This window comes from Lissotriton helveticus, chromosome 12 (genome assembly GCF_964261635.1).
Source record: "Lissotriton helveticus chromosome 12, aLisHel1.1, whole genome shotgun sequence".
NCBI classification, from domain to species: domain Eukaryota; kingdom Metazoa; phylum Chordata; class Amphibia; order Caudata; family Salamandridae; genus Lissotriton; species Lissotriton helveticus.
In genome coordinates, this window is record NC_136073.1 from 254,224,799 (window position 1) to 254,244,469 (window position 19,671).

Sequence of the window (19,671 nt, forward strand, 5' to 3'; positions counted from 1 at the left end):
GATTTTGAGACATGCAGGGTTTCAGAATACAAGTGACTTTTTTTCTATAATTAGGTTTCGACCTGGCCGTAGCACCTGCGAAGCAGGTGCTCCGCCCAGGGCGAAATCTTACAATCCTACAGTATGGGGCTTCGTCCCGCCTCTGTCTTCCATTGGCTAGCTCCATAAATGGAGGCTAGCCATTGGAAGAGATTGGCTGTCAATCACGCTTTCCCCGTGAAAACGCGATTCGGGGGCGTTTCCACGTCTTTTTTTAAGTCCCGCCCTCTCCTCTTCCCATTGGCTGGAATTTTACCTTCCAGCCAATGGGAAGGGGAGAGCATGAAAAACACGCCCCCCGAATCCCTACACGCACTCCCATCCCACCCCCGTCCATTCATTCCCCTGTCCTCGCCCTCCCTCTCTCCCTTGGCCTTGTTTTTATTATATTTCATTTTTAGTCGTATTGGCTGTGTTTTTTTTATTACAAATGGAGTTGTGGTGCAACCCGAAATCAGTCGAAAATGTCAAAAATCAGCCCGTATGCGCAGCTGTGTGCGTACCTGCTTACATTGGAGCCTTTATTGTGAGGCCATTAGCGTAAAGCACTCTGCCTATTCCAGTAGAACGTGTTTAAGACCGGCTTTTAACGGGGGTACAACTTTCACACAGTTATATCCAGTTAACAGGACAGCTTGGGTTGGCGCTCCGCCTCTACTTCCCCGGAAGCGCCTCACATTGGCTTACAAGTGCGGTAATGGGCGGGGCTGCATGCCACAGTGCACGCGCGCCCATTACTGTGACGCGCTGTTTTGGACTCACGCTCGTCCCCGCTGGAGTCGCGCCATTTCGATCGTTGGAAAGAAGCAACTGGAGGTTCCCGGAAGAGAAACGGAGGAGCCAGCAGGACGTGCGGGGATCGTGAGGTAAAGGGCGGGGCGACGAGGTTCCGTGGCCATGTAGTCTGATGGCGGCTTGAGGGGATTGCCGTGCTTCTCTTCGCCCCGGCAAGGCCCTTCCGGCCTCGGATATTGCGCAATTTGGGCAGTGAAGAGGAATTGCTGCTGACTGCGCCTGCTCAGATAAGCTATCAACCTCACCGACTCGTAGTCTCGTGACAACACCACAAGAAGCACCTCTTCTGCGTGTCTAGGCGAGCACACTGACTCCTTCAAGGAGGAAACATCTGGGTTCTCCATGGGGGCGGTGGTGGGCAGGGGGCGTATCCACTCAGAGGTGTACACAGGCTGAAGAAAATTATTATTGTAGCCCTACTCTGAATATAAGAAGTAACCAAGAAACCGACACAAGCTGTTGGCGCACGTATTTGCTGTGCTTTGCCAAGACGCGGTGGGTTCTCATGGTGCTTGCTGTGTGTGTGCAGGGGCCATACATAGAAGGTTGCTTATATTTGCTGTGAATATGACAGGAAGTGGTAGATGAGAGAGGCAGACCTAAGCCCTGAAACAATTTCCGTGGTGGAGCCTAAAGGGTTGTTAATGGTGCCACTGTACCATGTCATTCTAAGGGGGTGGAATTCCCGTTGTTGTTTGCAAGAGCACCTTACCTGAAGGCACCCGTGTTAATGGCAATGGTTCGATAATCTTACAGTGGGCTAAAAAGACAACTCTCGCTACGTAAAATAGTGCGATATGCTTACATAATTGGGTCAGTGTTTAGGATCTGTAAGAGAGCTAGGACACGACTGATTCCCCCCCCGCCCCCCGCTTCTTGTCGTATTTGTGTCAGTGGGGTGTGCGATAGTTCCCGACACAATCCACCTTTGCTTATTACTAATACTTACTCTCCATAATGTGTACACAAAGATCCTCTTAACAATCATGTTCACAAATAAATGCGTCACTTAAATCCAGCCTCTAAACTCCTAGTACTCATAGTATAGGTGTCAATTTGAGACACATGCAGGTAGTATTACGCAGGATCGCGTTAGTAATGTCATTTGCCACTAGTAAGTATTATCATAAAAGTATATGCTTGTCCATTTAATTGGTCTCTCTTTGAACAATGGCACATCTTAAGTTACCCAGTTCGTCTTTTATGTTGTTTCATTGGTAGCAGCAGCTGCACAGAAAGCACGCAGTTTTCAGGAATGATGTGCCACCAGACCTCCAAAATGAGTTTATTATGAGGCCAACAAGCCTCCGTTTCTCAAATTTCACGCTCACTCCTATTGTGTACCGCTCTTAGCTACTGCATTCTTTACCTGGAAACCTTCATATTTTGGCTCAACACAAATGCTATTTGACTAGTAATGGCCTTTTTTTTTAAAGACCAGTATTGGTGCTCTGCTGACATCTCGTCAGGAATTATGATTCTGAGGCCGCGCTTTGTTATGCATACTTAAGGATTTGGCATACAATCACCTGCATAATTAAAAGTTGCTGAAAACGCAACATGGTGTTTGTGTTGGCAGCCCCTCTGCAAAGGTTCACATAGTGTCGTTACTGGTAATGTGTGTGAGGGGGTAAAATAGTTGGCGTGCCCCACCACCTGTTTCCATCCGCTATATAAATAAAACCCTTGGTACAGACCGGGTCTGCGTGTTGCGCAGTGGGAATTATTTGCAATGTCAATAGCACAAACTTGCGTAAATACGTGACCTATTGCATTGAAAATGCAATAGGTCTTGCATTTGCGAGAGATTAAGCTATTGCCATTGTAAATGACAATGCCATTTTATTTATCTGTTTTCAAAACCAACACATAAATAAAAAGTTTGTCATTTACAATGCCAATAGCTCAAACTTTTGTAAAGGCGAAACCGTTGCATTGTAAATGCTTGTATTTTATTTGTTTTTTCACAAAATCAGGCCTACATTTCTAGTGTAATTGTAATAGCGGATTTTGTCACAGTAAGCAGAGCATATTTATGAATGTCCAGAATAAAAACTGAAGCAAAAGTTAAGGCTAAAGTGTAACCTAGCATTTTACAGCATACACCTCAATAGAAAGCTAATGCGTAATCTCTGCTCTCCCAGCATTTGGGAGTATACTATGTGAAGGACACCACCAGGAATGGAAGGCCTCTTAAGAATGCTCAGGGGCTAATTTGGGCCGACATAACAAGTGTTGATATTACCTTTATACGGGCATTGTTGCCCCGCATGATGCTGGAGCAGTACTATGATCACAGCTACGTAGCCCTGTGTGTAACTGTTATTGCTTCTCTTTCCAATGTGCAGCCTCTGCTCTTCATGGACCTACTTGACAAGGGCACCCTGGTGGTGGTGGAGCGCCCACTGGAACACATCTTGGCACAGCTACCTGCACCTATCAGACAGAAGAAGTTTGGAACTTAAAGCCTACCTTCTTGTCCATTTTTTGTTTCCAATGACTTTCTGCTACTTTTGAAAACAGAACAAACATTTACTAAAATATATCTTTGTGACAACATCCTCCACATGCTGCCTTGAGTATGTTGTAGGTTTTTATGTGTTGGCTGAAGAGCATCAATTAGAGGTGGACCATGGAATTGGGAAATGGACCCTGGAATTCCAGATACCAGAAAGGTTAATCTGAGGAGTGGATTGGAGATCTTTCTAAAGCATTGGGCCTGGATGCGCGGACACATTGTGAAAAGTAAAGTGTCTTTGGCATGATCTAATAAAGGCAGTGATTACTCACGAGCTTGCATCAGATCGTGTCTGGCTGCACACTGGAAGACATGCACGTCCAGCCTTGTTCTGTGTTAATCAGCATGTAAAGTAATGACCTATCATGGCTTATAATTCCTTATTCCAGGCCTTCATGTGTGCTCGTTTTGTATTCTTTGTAAAGAAATTGATATTTTGTGTTGATTCTATTAAGCCCTCTTTAACCACACCAATTCTGTAGGACTTAGCAAAGTCACATTTTTGGTGGCTGCAAGTCCCTGCTTGGAGTTTGAGTGAATTTATTTTTTTCAGATTTTGGAAGGCTGTGTAGATTTTGCACTGTGGGCAGGATACAAATTATCCCCTTAAAATCACATGTTACCAGAAATGTTTTCTCATCTTTTGTCTGACTTATATGCATTTTTAGATTTAGGTATACAAGATGAAAGCTTAAAGTTCACATTGATTGTTTTCAAGTGTGGACAGGGTGGTGCTAAGGCCTCTTTTAAGTACTACCTAGGCCCAGACCTTAGGTGTCATTTGAGTTATCCAGTTTCAAAAGATTAACCTTTTCAAAATAGACAACAAATATTTCATAGACCCCGAGGCACTATTCGCAGGTCACACAAAGCAGTCTCAGTTTTATTTATTTATTTTTTTACAAAGCTACAGATTTTTTGACCTAAGAATATTTTTGCTCTGCGATGGATGTGCTAATTCATCAAAGTAAAAATACTCCTGGCTCATGCGTAGTAATGATACTAAATTCCCTTTTGAAATCCTACTATTTGGCTGTGAGTGCAGGAAGGAGAACTGCAAGAAACAGCACACTTCTGTACCTGCATTGGAATTTGCAGAATGACTACGTCACTTCTCCTGCCCCTCAAATTATTGGTGCTATAATTTTAAGAAATGGCATAATGTGAAGAGCAATGGGGGACCATGCTGCCCAATCTCTAAAAGGCGAAGCCTTCCCTCACAGAGAGCCTTCACTTTACAAATGGTACCATCCCTTTTCGGTTTTGGTGTTTAATCAATGTTTGTCCACTGCAGTTGCAGTCACAAACAAATGATAGATGTAATTGTGAATCACTAGGAATGTGGGATACCCATTTCATGCTGCGTTTTCCTAATGACTATAAGCTGTCAGTGTGTACATTGTGATTCGCAAAGACATTTGTGACTCATGAAATACATTTAGTACATTGTAAGTCAAGTTTTTCGCGATTGCAAATTTAAAAAATTTGCGAATCACAGAGTTCGGAACAGGAAAAGCCTTTTGTACATTGGGGCCATAGGGTCAGCCCGACAGCCACCAACCATGGCTTGGAACGTCCCTTTTATGCCAATCTGAACACTCTTATATCTGAGCTGCTTGAAAGTTGACAGTAGTTTGACATGCAAAACCATTGGTCCTTTGGAGTTGATCAGAAGAGCCTTGGGTCTTCTGTTTAATTTTCAAAACGAGCTGCTGCAGTTGAATGATCACAGATTCAGGCACCGTCACTGACAGTTATTGAAATAAAAACAGTGTGAGAAAAATATTACTATTGCAGCATGAATCTTTTCTGGATTTCTCCTTTGTATTTGTAGTCCATCTTCTCTATTTATTTATTTCTTGGTTGGGCATTGACTGTCCTACTATTTGGTGCCTAATCCAGCCATTCCTGATGTCATACACCTTCTGAAGAAGCTCCCATGCGTGGTTGCTGTCTTCAGATTCTTTTTTTCCACAGTGGGGTCTCAAAGCATTACCAAAGACTCTCCAATCAACAAAGATAGAAGTTTGATCACAAGATCGAGAAAGGAGGAGGAGGACTGGGTAACAATACAAGAATTGCAGATTCATTGAGAGTAGATGTTGAGAGTGATCCGGAGAATGTCTGGGCAGGGGGCCCCCTGATCCATGCAACATGGAAAGCACACCCTTCCATTCTGCCCCAAGTGCCACCATAAATTTGCATAAAAGGCAAACACCAGGTATGTAACCTTTCCCTTCCTCTAGACCACAAAAGTGACAACTGGGAAGCCTGCACAAACTTCAAGCCCAAGGCTTTAAAGGCAAGAGGCAAGCACACTATGCCATGCAGGGACAAAAGAATACTCTGTAGCTGAGATACCTGGGTTGTCGAGTAAGGAAGAAGACAACATCGGGGAAAGAAAAGAGAGGGCTCAGGTGCTGAAATGAGGTTCATCGATATCAAGAAAAAACAGCGAAAACAGAAAGAAAGATGATTGGAGATAACATCGGAAAACAGAGTGGGAGTCAGTCTTTGACACTGAGGCAGTATATGTGACTTTGAGTCTGTTGTTCAAGATCTTGCCGACCGAAGGCAAGCAGAGGCTGAGAGAGCCCCCCTCAGGTCCCACAACAAGTAAACTGCAGGTCAAACAACTGAAAAGGCGATGTCGAAAGACGATTGAAGTCGGGACAATCCAATAAAGGGGCTGAGCAATACCACAACATCGGAAGCCTCAACATCGAAGAGAAAATCTACTCCTTCACTCGATGCCAAAGAACGCATGGCCGAAATCGAGGGCAAGAAGAGGTGTCTCGAGACCGAAACAGCAGCGATACTGCAGAAGAAAAAGGAGTTTGACGCCTCCCTGCGGAAATTTAGAATTCCCCCGAAACCTTCAATGGAAAAGCCACAAACAGAGAAGGAACTGAAGTATCCAATGATCCCAGAACCACAGGGAGAGAAGAAGCAGGAAATCTTCGAAGAGAATGACCTTCAAGTTCAGGGTATGTTGCAAGAGTCAGAGGGTCCAGAATATTTTGAGACAGGACCTCGAAGCGGATTCTCCAGAAGAGGAAATTGACACATGTCAGTCAAGGCCTTTGCCTCCAGACAATATAAAGATGTATAATCAATAGATAAAATGGCTGTAGACAACTAGGGGGTACAATTTGAAGAGGAAAAGTCACAATAAAGACTTAAATGCCTTCCCAAAGTAATAGTCAGTATCTTCCCATACTCCCAAGTATATTGGACCAAGGAAGAGAAGACTTTAAGGAGCCAGCAACATGAAGGTCTGTAACACCAAGGACAGAGAAAAAATATAAATACTCCTAAAAAAAAACCACACATATTCGGGGAACTGTACCAGCAGACTCTATCATTGCTGCCACAGCCAGAAAGGGGGCAAAGGTACCAACAGCATCCAGATCACCACTGGATAAAGAAAATGGACATGGTGGGGAGAAAGTTTGAAAGGGGAGGAGCAACAAAGTGGCGCACAGCCTATTCAAATGCTGTGCTCAACAGGTATGCACATCAGCACTGGGAAGAAATGGAAGAGCTGATTAAACATCTGCTCGAACAATACCAAAAACAGGCAGTATCCCTGGTGGAAGAAGGGAAAAACATAACGAATACCTGCATAAAATCGGCCCTAAATGTGGCAGAATACAGCAAATAGGCAGGTGATGGCGGGTACCACATTAAAACGACATGCCTGGCTAAGAGTGTCATGTTTTAAAACTGAGGTACAGGCAAACATCATTAACGCACCATTCTATAGAGAACAATTCTTTGGCAGTGCAGTGGATGAAACACTACAACAAATTAAAAAGGTCAATGACACCGGCAAGTCAATGGGAGCCCTGCAATTCAGGCTACACCCAATTGTAATTGCATTTATATAGCACTTACTACCCCATATGAGGTGTTGAATCGCTTTTTCAGCGAGCAGCACGCTATTCCGGAACCCAAAAAAGATTAGTAGCGAATTAATATAGGGAAATATGAAATTATTTTGAGCGGTGGTCATGTTAGTCTATTATTTGAATTGAAAAGGTTAGTGGAAGACTAAAACAGGGAAGAGTTTGCATTTATAAAGCGCTTCCTACCCCTTATGAGGCGTTGAAGTGCTTTTTGGCGGGTAGCATGCTACTCCGGAACCCAAACAGGATTAGTGGGGAATTAGTACAGGGGAATATGAAATTAATTTGAATTAATTTGAGCAGTGAACATGTAAGTTTGTTATTTGTATTGGAAAAGGATAGTGGAGGGATAGAAGAGTAAAGGGTTTTCATTTATATAACGCTTGCTATTCCTGGAGAGGATCTATCCCTACAAGGAAACCGGTAGGGAGAGATGATTTTAAAGCTGCAACCTCACACAAAAGCATTAACTCAATAATGGCCGTACCAGACACCACTACCTCAACCCTTTCGGGACGAGCAAAGGAAAGATCGCAACCACAAAGAGGGTCATCTGCCGGGAAGGTGAGTGCGGGCTACCCCGGGTGTCATCACTGAGGGTGGTGACAAAATGGCAAAAATATTTGTTTTAAACACATTTTTTGCCATTTTGTCAAACCAGGGTTGACGTGTCATCACTGAGAAGGTGACAAAATGGCAAAAATATGTGTTCAAAACACATATTTTTGCCATTTTGTCAAGTCGGGGTAACATTTTCCGCACCAGGTACCACCTGACCTTGCTACGCCACTGTCAGCTGCACCATCCAGCAAGTGACTGCATACAACAGCACCCCATGTCACGCACAACACTTGTGGAATGCAAGGATAAAAGACTTTTCCAGGAGTGGAAAAAGGTAATTTCAGACAAATGGATACTCAACATCATACGGTTTGGATATTGCATAGAGCTAATCGGGCATCCACCATTAAAGTGACACGAGAGTGGTTCATACAAAAGAAGAAAGAGCGCGACTACTACAAGTAGAGGAATTACTACAAAAGAAGACAATTAAAAAAATGTCCAAAAACTAGATCAACCAGGGCAACTACTCCACATACTTCCTGATACCAAAGCACGATGGGTCACTACGCCTGATACTAGACCTCTGTTTCTTGAACAAGTTCATAGACACAGAATTTGAAAATTACATCTCTGCAGAATGTCATACTGCAGATACAACAGGGAGACTATATGGCATCGATAGATCTAAAGGAGGCATATCTACAAATCCCAAGAATCACAGACACAAGAAATACTTAGTTTTATGGTAGACGGAACGTGCTATCAGTTCAAAGTACTGGAATAAAATCGGCATCCGGAGTGTTTAGAAAGTGCCTAGCAGCAGTGGCAGCAGCCCTAAGTAGATTTTTATACCTGTATATCTGTACCTAGACGACTGGCTGGTAAAAGCAAACTGTCTAAACAAGTGCGAAGATCACATAAACAGTGATATCAACACTCCACAATTTGGGGCTTTCAATAAACTTAGAACAATCGTCTCTCCACCCAGAACAAGAGAAGCTGTTCCTGGGAGTGCGGATTAACTCGGCAGAGGCGAAAGCTTATCCTTGCAAGAAGAGGATATTATTGCTACTATATGAAACACACCAATATTAGAAGGGTCCATCTCTGACAGTTGGAAAAGTGCTGGGAAAAATGGCTTTCTGCACAACTCTCACACCATATGCAAGGCTATATATGAGACTAGTTCACGAATAGATAGAAAATCAATGTTCACAAGCCACAGGGAGTTGGGAAGATCTATTGGTTGACACACAAAGACTAAAAGATGAGATTGTGTAGTGGAACAGGACAAATATAGCAACTGGGAGACCATTTGTTTCTCCAACTGTAACCATTAACACATATGGATCGGAGAGCTTATATGGGAAAACTCAAAATCAGAGGAATTTGGAAACAGAATGAAACAGTTTGACATATCATTAACAATTCAAACGTACAATACAACAACAATATTCTATCTCAACAAACCGGGAGAAACAAAATTCTTTGTACTGTCAAGACTAGCACAAGAGATCGGGAGGTGAGCCATCCAGAGACAAATAAACATAACAATATATCTTCCAGGGAAAGACTACGAAGAAGTGGACAACTGAGCAGACGAGCATCCTCCTCACGTGACTGGGAACTCAATCAAACAGTACTCAAATAGATATTTAGGCGATGGGGAACACCAAAAATAGACCTGTTTTCAACACCAGAGCATGCAAAATGCCAATCTTTTGCATCAAGACACCCACACCGGCACTCCGTAGGTAATGCTCTGTTGATAGACTTTTCAGTGACATTTGCTTATGCTTTTCCCCCGATCTCGCTGTTACCCTTAGTGATCAACAAATGACACGGATACTTATCGCCACACAATGGATGAGACACACTTGGTTCTCAGACCTAATGGAGATAGCCCAAAAAAGTATGCAGAGGCTACCAGGAATAGAACATTTACACTCCATGCAGTGGGGGAGAGTTCTACATCCAGAGCCAAAAACCCGGAGTTTAGCAGATTGGCTCCTGAGGACGTAGAATTTGGACATCTAGTTCTGCCAGGAAAGACAATGGCGATCCTCAGAGAAGCAAGAAGACCACCAACAAGAAAATGCTACACAGCAAAATGGGAAAGATTTCCACAAATTTGACTTCTTGCAAGACCATACAAAGGAACCAACAATTCTACGATACCTCACACACCTACTTGACAGCAAACAAACTTATGCATCATTGATGGTACATTTAGCAGCAATAGTGGATTATACAAGAGCCCCCATATGAAGGAGTTTATTAAAAACTCCTGTAATCAAAAGAGTCCTGGAGGGAGCAAAATAAATAGCTCCGCCAAGAATTGTGCCAGCAACTTAAACTTAGTTAATACAACTAATGAGGAAACCCTTTGAACCACTTTGCAAGGCCTTTTTAAAACAGATCACACTGAAGGCAGCTTTCCTTATCGCAATGACATCTCTTAGAAGAGTAAGTGAATTGCAAGCGCTAACAATTCAAGAACCATACATGCAAATACTCAGACAGGATAGACCCACACTTCCTGCCAAAGTCATATCAAGTTTTCATATATGCCAATAAATTCAAATACAATTTTCTTCCAAAAACTCAAGCCGAAAGAATTCTACACACGCTAGACACCAGAAAAGCAATAATGCACTATATGGAGAAGATAATACCAATTAGGAAGGAAATACAACTCTTTATGCCTTTTGCAGAGAATAATAAGGGGAAACTGGTTACCAAAAATACCATCTCCCGGTGGATCACACAAACAATCCAGCTGTGTCATACAACAGTGGAAATACAACTGCAAACCAAAAGCCCACTACACAGAAGAAAGGAGTAACAATAGCCTTTCTGTCAAATGTAACATTGCAGGATATTCGCATGGCAGCTACTTGGTCATCACAGTGCACCCTTTCACTAAGCACTATTGCATAGACATAAAAATAAATAAGGAAGTTCAAGTGGGACAGAGTATTAAAACATTTATGTACAAGCTCAAAACCATCTTTAACCCAACCACCACAAGCATAAAAAAATCAATGCACAGCATGTGAAACCTGAAAAGATTCACGCTGCTAAACAGAATGGTTTCTCACCTATAGGATAGGAGTAGTTTTGCAGCTTGAAGAATTTTCTGGATTCACATGTGACCCACCAACTTCTGCAGAAGATGAGTGAGCAAAATGAAAAAAAATCTCAAGATGGCGGCTACGTATGGGCGCATCTTGGTAGGACTTATGACTTCAGGAGGGGCTGGATTAGGCACCATATGGTGGGACATTCAACACTTGTTAAAAAGATTTTACCCGTTGGACTACAAGACAAAGTTATCTGTCTAATGCATATACACACCACTCATACATTTGGAGCTGTTCCAAATGTATGAGTGGTGTGTATATGCATTAGACAGATAACTTTGTCTTGTAGTCCAAAGGGTAAAATCTTTTTAACAATATTGTTACAGGTGCTCTGTCCCTTTCGCACTCTAAGAGCCCTTCTCCTTGGTTTCAAGGGACATTCAACACCCCAAAAAAACATAGAAAAGGACTACTAATAATAAGAATTCTGGACCCTGCCACTAGATGGCGGCGGAATAACGCACAGCATGTGAATACAGAAAATATTTCAAGCTGCAAAACTAGTCCTATGGGTAAGAAACCATTTCGTCTTCACCTCTCCAACTCTCTTAAGGAAACAGCAAATTCTCTCTGATCTCATAAACCACTTTGAGATGTTTTGTCCCTTGTAGTGTATCATGTATTTGTTTAACAATTTAAAGTATTAAACAGAAGGGGGATGGGAGCATACTGCTTCACCTCCCAGCACAGTTCACCCATTAGCATTATGGTAAATGCAGTTCATTTTAAATGCTTACTTGAGTTTTTGCTAAAGTCTTTCACCAAAGTTGGTGCAGGTTAGTGCTGTCAATCTCTAGACACAGGTTTCTGGGTATTATCCTTCATCAGTAGGGATAAAAAACACAATTTATCTGGGGTTGCTGAGATAGCTGCCACAATCCTTTCGGGTCTCAGTACCTATCACAGGCGCACCGGTGCATCTCCAAAAGCTTGTCCGTGCAAGGGAGCCTTTTCAAACAGAACGGGGATGGGAGCACACTGCTTCACCTCCCAGCACAGTTCACCCCTTAGCATTATGGTAAATGCAGTTCATTTTTAAATACTTACTTGAGTTTTTGCTTAAGTGTTTCACCTAAGTCGGTGCAGGTATTAGTATTATGAAGGCTGTTTCAAGAGTACAAGTTCAACATATAAGTTTCCATATTATTGAGGCATGGCCATGTTTAATATCTCAGACTTAAAAATATTTGATTTAAACCTAATTGTATGTTGTATTCCTGAAGTTCATGTAGGAGCTGGTGTCAACAAATTCTTCCCCTCTAATTCTGGCATCACTTTTTGGGCAAAGATTCCTCCAGTAAGGCAAAGCCTTGTGGTGATTGGGGCAAAAATTGTCCAGTCCTGCTCTTCAAAGGAGATTTGTCAGACATGTCTAGTTATTCTGGTTGGTCAGGTTTTCAAAGCCATATGGATGACGTTGTCACCTAGCCAACGTTTTGTTAGCGCTGCCACCAAGGACCTCCGATCCAGTCTGTTGGTTGTTTTAGTGCTCTAACTTTCTACATTTTAGTTCTTAAATGTTAATAGTAGACATGCCCTATTTTCTTTCTCATCTGTTTTCCACGGCTTTATCGGACATGAGAATTACTTTAACTGTAAGAGTGGATTCATCTGTTCCCAAAACGAAGTCAGCTTCCAAACTATTTCTATTTCAGATCTCCACCCATCAGCGTCCTTTCTGTTCATTTGGACTCTGTAGCTGCTTATGTTTATTGGACTTGTCTGTTGCTGATTTGCACCAGTGGCATTTATCTGAGCACAGCTTTAGAGCAAGCATTTTTCCAGGAGGGCTGAATCCAGTCAAAATTGTCAGGATAGCCATTTAAGATATATTTACCTACAGTAAATATAAATGGTACACCTTGCATAGTCCTTTGCTATGCTTAAAAAAGAAGGCCGTCTTGGACCTACGTTTAATATTCCTGTCTTAGAGGTTTCTTGTCCTGTTGACTTCTTACTACTTTGAAGAGAGTTTTTCATTTAAATATGTTAAGCATGTCATTGATTCCCTTGGATTACAGGGTCATTTGTTAGACTTGTTATGTTAGATTGTTAATAATACTATGCTGATTCATGCTTGATCAGCTATGACTATCCTGTCCATTTCGGTCACCAAAGTGACAGAGGTATCCGTTCTCATAAAGTAGAGCTGATGGGAGAATAATTGATAATCCTGCAATTCCTTGTTTTTTTCATACAGACACCTACTTTGAGGTCCTTCAAAGCCTTTTTTCCTATCCCTGTTACTCCTGACCCTCGGTCAGAGGATTAGATGTATCCCAATTCCCATTTAGTCTGCGGTTAAGGTCCCCACCCCATAAGCTACCCTTCAATAAATGACACTCTTTTTTAGATCTTTGTGCTATTGAATTTCTTCTGGAAAGAATTAATGCATGCATAGAGGGCAACATCAGTTTTCGTGCACCAGTTATTTTCCCTTTAGAGCTCTGTTATTGCCATCATCCAATTCCCCTTTTAACATAAGTAGTACGTTTTTTGATATGTTTGCAATCTATAGCTTTCCATCAGGTATTAGAGAAGCAGGTTAATTTGTTTTGTGTTCATTATTTGTCCCTTAATGTCTCTAGGCTTTTGATGTGTTCCCAGCAATCGCACCGTGCATATGTCTCACAGGGATTTTAGACACCTCTTTTGTTTCCAATACACTGCGCTAACCATGATCTTATGTGTATCTGACTATACTCACCAGAGCAGGCCTGCATTCTCTCTCAACTACCCTCATTTACTTTCTAGGTGATATCTCCCCCACACACAAACTTAACTCTGTCTTTGAACTATCCATATTCCTCACATTCTTTAGATTCTACTGAATTTGTTACTGTCCTGCTGTAGCAGTTCTGGATCTCATGTGCCATGGAACATGGAGAATGTCAGCACTCTTTCTTTCTAATTTTTTTTCTGGTTGTTGGAGTAGTGGTTCATCCAAGACTTTGAATACTTCAGCCCTGAATCCCGCTCTGCCTTCACTCGGGCCTTATTAGTTCCTTTGTATGTACGTATATGGTATTTCTATTGTACAAACCTAACCTAAATGCAGTGGAGTGTTTAGATTCTGTCCCACAGCTCAGCTCACAGAATCCCCCAAAGCAAGCATATGGCCAGCCATCTTTCCACTGCTGATGTGAGCATCTGAGCTACAAGAGGGCCAGGATGATAGAATAGCGAGGGTTGGAAGTGGCCTCCATTAATTAACTTTTCTGTCTTTTCCCTCTGGCCCTCTTCTACACCTGCCCCCCTGTAATGCATAACAGAGCATCTCAGCCTTAGACTTTACTGTTGCCCCATAAAGGTACTTGCTTTGAAGCACAGTCCAGTCATCATCATCAACACATGTGCAGCATTGTCCATGTGCTCTCAGTTGCTGTACAGAGCAGTTTGCAACTTCAACAGTATATATGCATCAAGTTATATGCATAATCCGTAAACAGTAAACACAAATCTTGGCCCCATGAGGTGCACCACACTGCTCCTAACCATACAGCTGGCAAAGTGTCTGCCACCTCAATAGCACATCAATATCCTCTCACCAATCACTTGGCAGCTACTCAGAACTAGTTGACAACTATAGTTCACCCCTCGCACACAACAGTGCATCAAAGCCACATAATTCACAAAGGGGCCACCAAACTGAATGGTCACCCGGATCCCCCCATGCCCCCGAGCGCCCAATACGAGCAGCAGACAGCCATGCACCTCAATGGATGAAAACAAATGACAAAGTCCTTTGACACACACCTCAAACACTGGTATATACCGATCCATAAACAACAAAAAGGCAGTTACACCTGGGGGATACACTCAGCCTCAATAGAGCCGAGTCTGTGTGTTAGCCACAATCCAAAAGAAGGACGTCCTTTGTCCTTAAGAAGACCCCTCACTCACCAACCTAGTTGGTGACATGCTTCATCATCGGGGTCCCACCCGGACAGCCGAATGCCATCCAGGTGTGCTGCGACACCTGATTACAGTGGAGCTGGTTTTGTTTTTTATGTGTGAGAGGGAAAAACTAAGTGTTATTAAAAATATCCGGAACTGCCCACTTACGTATTTTATTCTGGGGTGTAGCGGATATGGTTAAAAGAAGGAAGCACCTGTTGCCCAATTAGGAGAGCTGTCGGTGAAAACTAATTGGCGTGTCGGATAAAATGGTCTACATGTTTCTACCTATGTGTCAAATTAACAGGTATTCGTCAGGACCGTGGGGTACTTACGGGACGGTGTGCGCACGCTAAGGCGCACCCTATCCACGTAGGTAGCAGTAGGAGAAACAAAATGAATCTCCAAAAAAGGTTTCTTCTTTAGTCTGTTAATAAAACCTGTGGAAAGAAAATAAGGGAAAAAGGGTTGTGGATAACGAACATATACATATATAAAACACAGACATAACACACAATCGGTGAATGGTGCTGATCATCAACATACATCATAACCTTGATGTGAGGGACGAGTGAGATGAGTCCCAATAACTAGGTTGGTGAGTGAGGGGTCTTCTTAAGGACAAAGGACGTCCTTCTTTTGGATTGTGGCTAACACACAGACTCGCCTCTATTGAGGCTGAGTGTATCCCCCAGGTGTAACTCCCTTTTTGTTGTTTATTGATATATCTAAGGGGACAGGGAGTCCCTTTCCTGCCTTTTTAGGCAAATACCCTTTCTCTCCTTACTGGTTATCTATATACCGATCCATGACAGGACCTAGCTGTACATTATCCACAATACATTACTAAAAAAAACATTAGTCGTTATAAAGATGCCAGTCACCAGCCAGAGTGCTACATCCCTACACAACATGAACAGCAACCGAATGGACTTGGATATCCCCAGTGTACTAGAATCCCAGAATCATAAAGGTTGCCAAGGACCATACAGTTGCAGTGGGGCACTATTAAAATGTTGGTGATAGTTTCTATTTGAGTTTCCAACTTTCCTTTCCCTATTTTCCATTTTTGGATCTCCCTTTTTGCCCTCCTTTTTCACATACTTCGAGTTTTCTTTTTTTTTTTACTATAATTCCCAGTTATTGTAAACTTCTTGTTAGTCAGTTTATTATCATATGTTGTATAACTGTTCACATTCAGAGCTATAACTTGCAACGTTGGAGGTTGAAATCACTCTATTAGAAGACCGTGTTCTTTCACATCTGGCAAAATAAAAACCGGATTTAGTACTTCTCCAAGAGATTTATCTTTGAAATTCAGAGGCACAGAAGTTGAAGCGATCCTGGGTTTGTAGGGTCCTGTTTCCCCCACACAGAATAAGAAGAATGGAGTTGTTATTCTTTGTATTTCTATTCTTTCACAAAAGCAGACTCGTTTGGTAGATGGATTGCTGCTAAATTATTTATTAATAAAATGCCTATTACTGTTTTTAATGTCTTCAGTTTATTAATGACTATTTTCTTTTAGGTGCAGATTGCAACCAAGTATGTTACCCATTTCTTGATAGACAATTCACCATTAAATGTATTCCTCATAAAATGCACAAACAGTTTTGTTCTTTTTTGTCTTATGGAGAAGGCGTATAACAATCACACGCAGTAAATTAAGGTTCATGCAATATGTCCAACTGATACAGATTGCAGAGCTAACACTAATTTAGGTAAAGGTTGAGAAATAAATTTTGATCTCTTCTGTATTACATTCGTTCATTACCATGTCAAAAAACAATATCTCTATAACTTTGTGATGGACAATGTGTCCGATGCCTTGTTTCTAATGGAGACATCACTACATGAGGCGGCAAGCCCAGACATGATTGCTTTTTTATCACCAAATTATCCCATTATGAGTAGGGACAGAATTGGCAAGCCAGGAGGTGGGGTAGATACAAATGCAGGACCTATGAAATAGCAGTACCAGCATGTGAAGCCATGTCGTTCTAATAGGAACTCACTCATAATTTCACAGTAGCAGGCATTTTAATGTATGGCGTACCGGGCTGTAGTGGAAAATTGGTGTATGCTACTCCCTGATCTACTTGCTCCACAGATACTTAGTCACCAATTTTGTGTTATTGGAGAACTTGAACATTCACTTGGAGGACAATACAAGCAGTGTGTGTCAGACTATATTGTAAGAACTTAGAGTCCTGAGATTAGAACTCATGAATATGGGATCTACGCACAAAGTAGGATATCTTTTAGACCCAATCTTCGCAAACATAAAGGCGCTGGAGACAAGTCCTGCTATACTTTTAGTGTGGTAAGATCACTACGCAGTACCTTTTTCAATCAGGGCAGATAATAGACTCACTTAGTTTGAGGCCTATCCCCCACTTTAGCCAAAGGGCTTGGCCACAATTCGACATCCCAGACTTTAACACCCAATGAAGAAAATCACAGCCCAAAGTAATGCAAGGGGTGGAGTTGGGTCAGCCCATAATGGATGCCTGGTTGCAGGACGCACTAGATAGTGTTTTTTTTTGTGTCAAATCTGTTTTTATTGTTTTTGTTAGAGTTACTCTTCACATTACAAACAACACTCACAAAAGCTGGATGACAGATACATGACTATCGCAAGTGCATTAGCACAGTGTCATACAATGGTGCAAGTATTCAAGTTGTGTACTGAGTAATACATAAGGTGTTCGTCTAAAATGGTCTAAACTGTAGTTCACCCGTCCGAGGGCCAACTCCTAGGCTGTCCAAAGAGCCGGAGCATTAGCCGCTCAACAGTCCGTGTAGTTCAGGGCTGACCTTTCATCTTTGGCTTGCAAACGGGTAGTATACATTAAAACAGAAAAACATTAACTTTGGCAGCAAAAGCCTCACAAGGCTCCGACTCCCCGTCTGTCCTGTCCCCTCTCCCCGGCCCCATCCCTCTGTCCCCACCCAACCCTGCTCACACCCCTCATCTGTGACTACGCTGGCTTGGCTGTCTTTGCGCTCGAGTGGAGCAGGGGTTAAACATCGCGGACTATCCCTGGCAGGAGAACTGCTTGTGGCATGCCCCCATCCCCACGTGTGTTGTCCATCCCCACCACATCTCCCGTGCCTCCCTCCCTGTCTGTCCGCTGTAATGTACTAAGCATTTTCTCCCAGTGCGCCGCTATGGGTTCCTTCCGGAGCCCCATCGTTTCCTCTCTGTGTATGGCGGTCCACTCTGCCCTGGCCCACGCCTGGAATGAGGAAGTCCATGCCCGGTCACATGGCGGGTCATACGCCTTCCACCTTCTGGTAAGAAGGCGCTTTGCTACCACCAGACCCAGGTCTAGAAAGCGGGATGTCACCTTATCTTGGGGGATCTCTTAAAAAGGTGTAGGATGTGCTCTGGCCAGTCAAAGGTTATGGTTCGGTCCGTGCTGTTCCGTAGCAGCTCACTAACTGTTCGCCAGTAGGTGCCCAGCCCGGGACAGCTCCAAAGCATGTGTATGAACCCCACCACTTGCTCGTTACACCTGGAGCAGAGTGCATCAACTCGACAAAAATACTTGTTTATCAACTCGGGCGTGAGGTAGGCCCTATGGACAATGAAAAGTTGAATCTGGTGAAATCGCATGTTTCTGGGTACTCGGACCGGACTTTTAGGCACCTTTTCCCATTCCTCATCTGCCAGTGACCGCCCCAAATCCAGCTCCCACTTGCCTCTAAGGGGGTCTAAACTGACTGCCACATGTTCCCGCAAGGGCGCCGCAAACCAGCGGACCAAATGTCTGCCCCTTCCCATGACGTGGAGATACTGTATGGTTAAATGTTGCTGGGGTTCCGTAGCCACATCTCCCCATCTGGCCATCAGTTGTGCTATCAGGGATCGTGCATCAGGAACCCCTCCTCCGTTACCAACGTCTCGTATGCCGTGAGCTCCCCTTCCCTGTATAAGTCACTGAGTGTGTGAATGTCGGCCTTCCGCCTCTCCGCTAACATGGAGGATGTGAGCACCCCCTCCCCGCTGGGCGAGCCCTCCAAGGGTATAGCAGGCGCATAAGGGACTGTGCCACGGGTAAGGTATAAGGCTCTTCAGTAGCACTTGTATGCCACCCCCAAGAGGAGCGGGCCCTGGCGCTCGGTTTTTGCCATTGGTGGAAGAGTTTGGTGATACGCTCTAGGGAGTATGGCGGCATTTCCATGGCTGTGTCATCCCTACCTCTGTCTGCCAGCCAACGAGCAACCCACTGGCGCTGCGCGGCTAGATAGTAATGCTCAAAACAAGGGCAGCCAAACCCCCCCGGTCTGTTGGCAAGAATAACTTCAGCAGCACCAGTCTATGCCTAGAGGCGCCCCAAATGAAGTCCTACAGTAGCTTATTGAGCATAGTAAAAAAGGAAGCCGGAATTAATAATGGCAAGTTGACAAAATAGTATAGGAGGCGGGGAAGCATGACCATTTTTGCAAGTGCCGCTCTGCCCATAGTAGTCAGCGGGAGTGTGCTCCAGAAGCATATCTGCGACCTGATAGCTGCCACTGCCCTCCCAAGATTCCCGTCGAACAGGTCGGCCGGGCACCGATATATATGTATCCCCAAATACAGGAAGGTGCCCTCTTTCCATTGGACTCGCGTACCCGCGAGGTGATATCCTGGGTCTTCAGTTCCTTCCCTAAAAGCATAAAGGCAGGATTTACCCGCGTTTACTCGGTGCCCTGAGAAGGCAGCAAATGCGTGCAACAGCTGTGCCAGCTGCGCGGGCAAGCTTCACACATCCCGCACAAACACCAACAGGTCGTCAGCATAGAGCGATACCTGATGGAC

The 19,671-nt window shown here is 43.5% G+C and overlaps 1 protein-coding gene across 5 annotated transcripts in view; it reads left to right on the plus strand.

The window, feature by feature from the left end:
- UTP4 (UTP4 small subunit processome component) overlaps nucleotides 1-5,137 on the plus strand; it is a 163,154-nt gene extending 158,017 nt beyond the window's left edge. For all 5 annotated transcript variants that reach the window (XM_078670214.1, XM_078670212.1, XM_078670211.1 and 2 more), the window contains exon 17: nucleotides 3,183-5,137. In XM_078670214.1, the coding sequence (XP_078526340.1) occupies nucleotides 3,183-3,299 (117 nt within the window). In that variant the 3' untranslated portion in view covers nucleotides 3,300-5,137. The remainder of the gene's footprint in view (nucleotides 1-3,182) is intronic.
- Nucleotides 5,138-19,671: the final 14,534 nt, after the last annotated feature.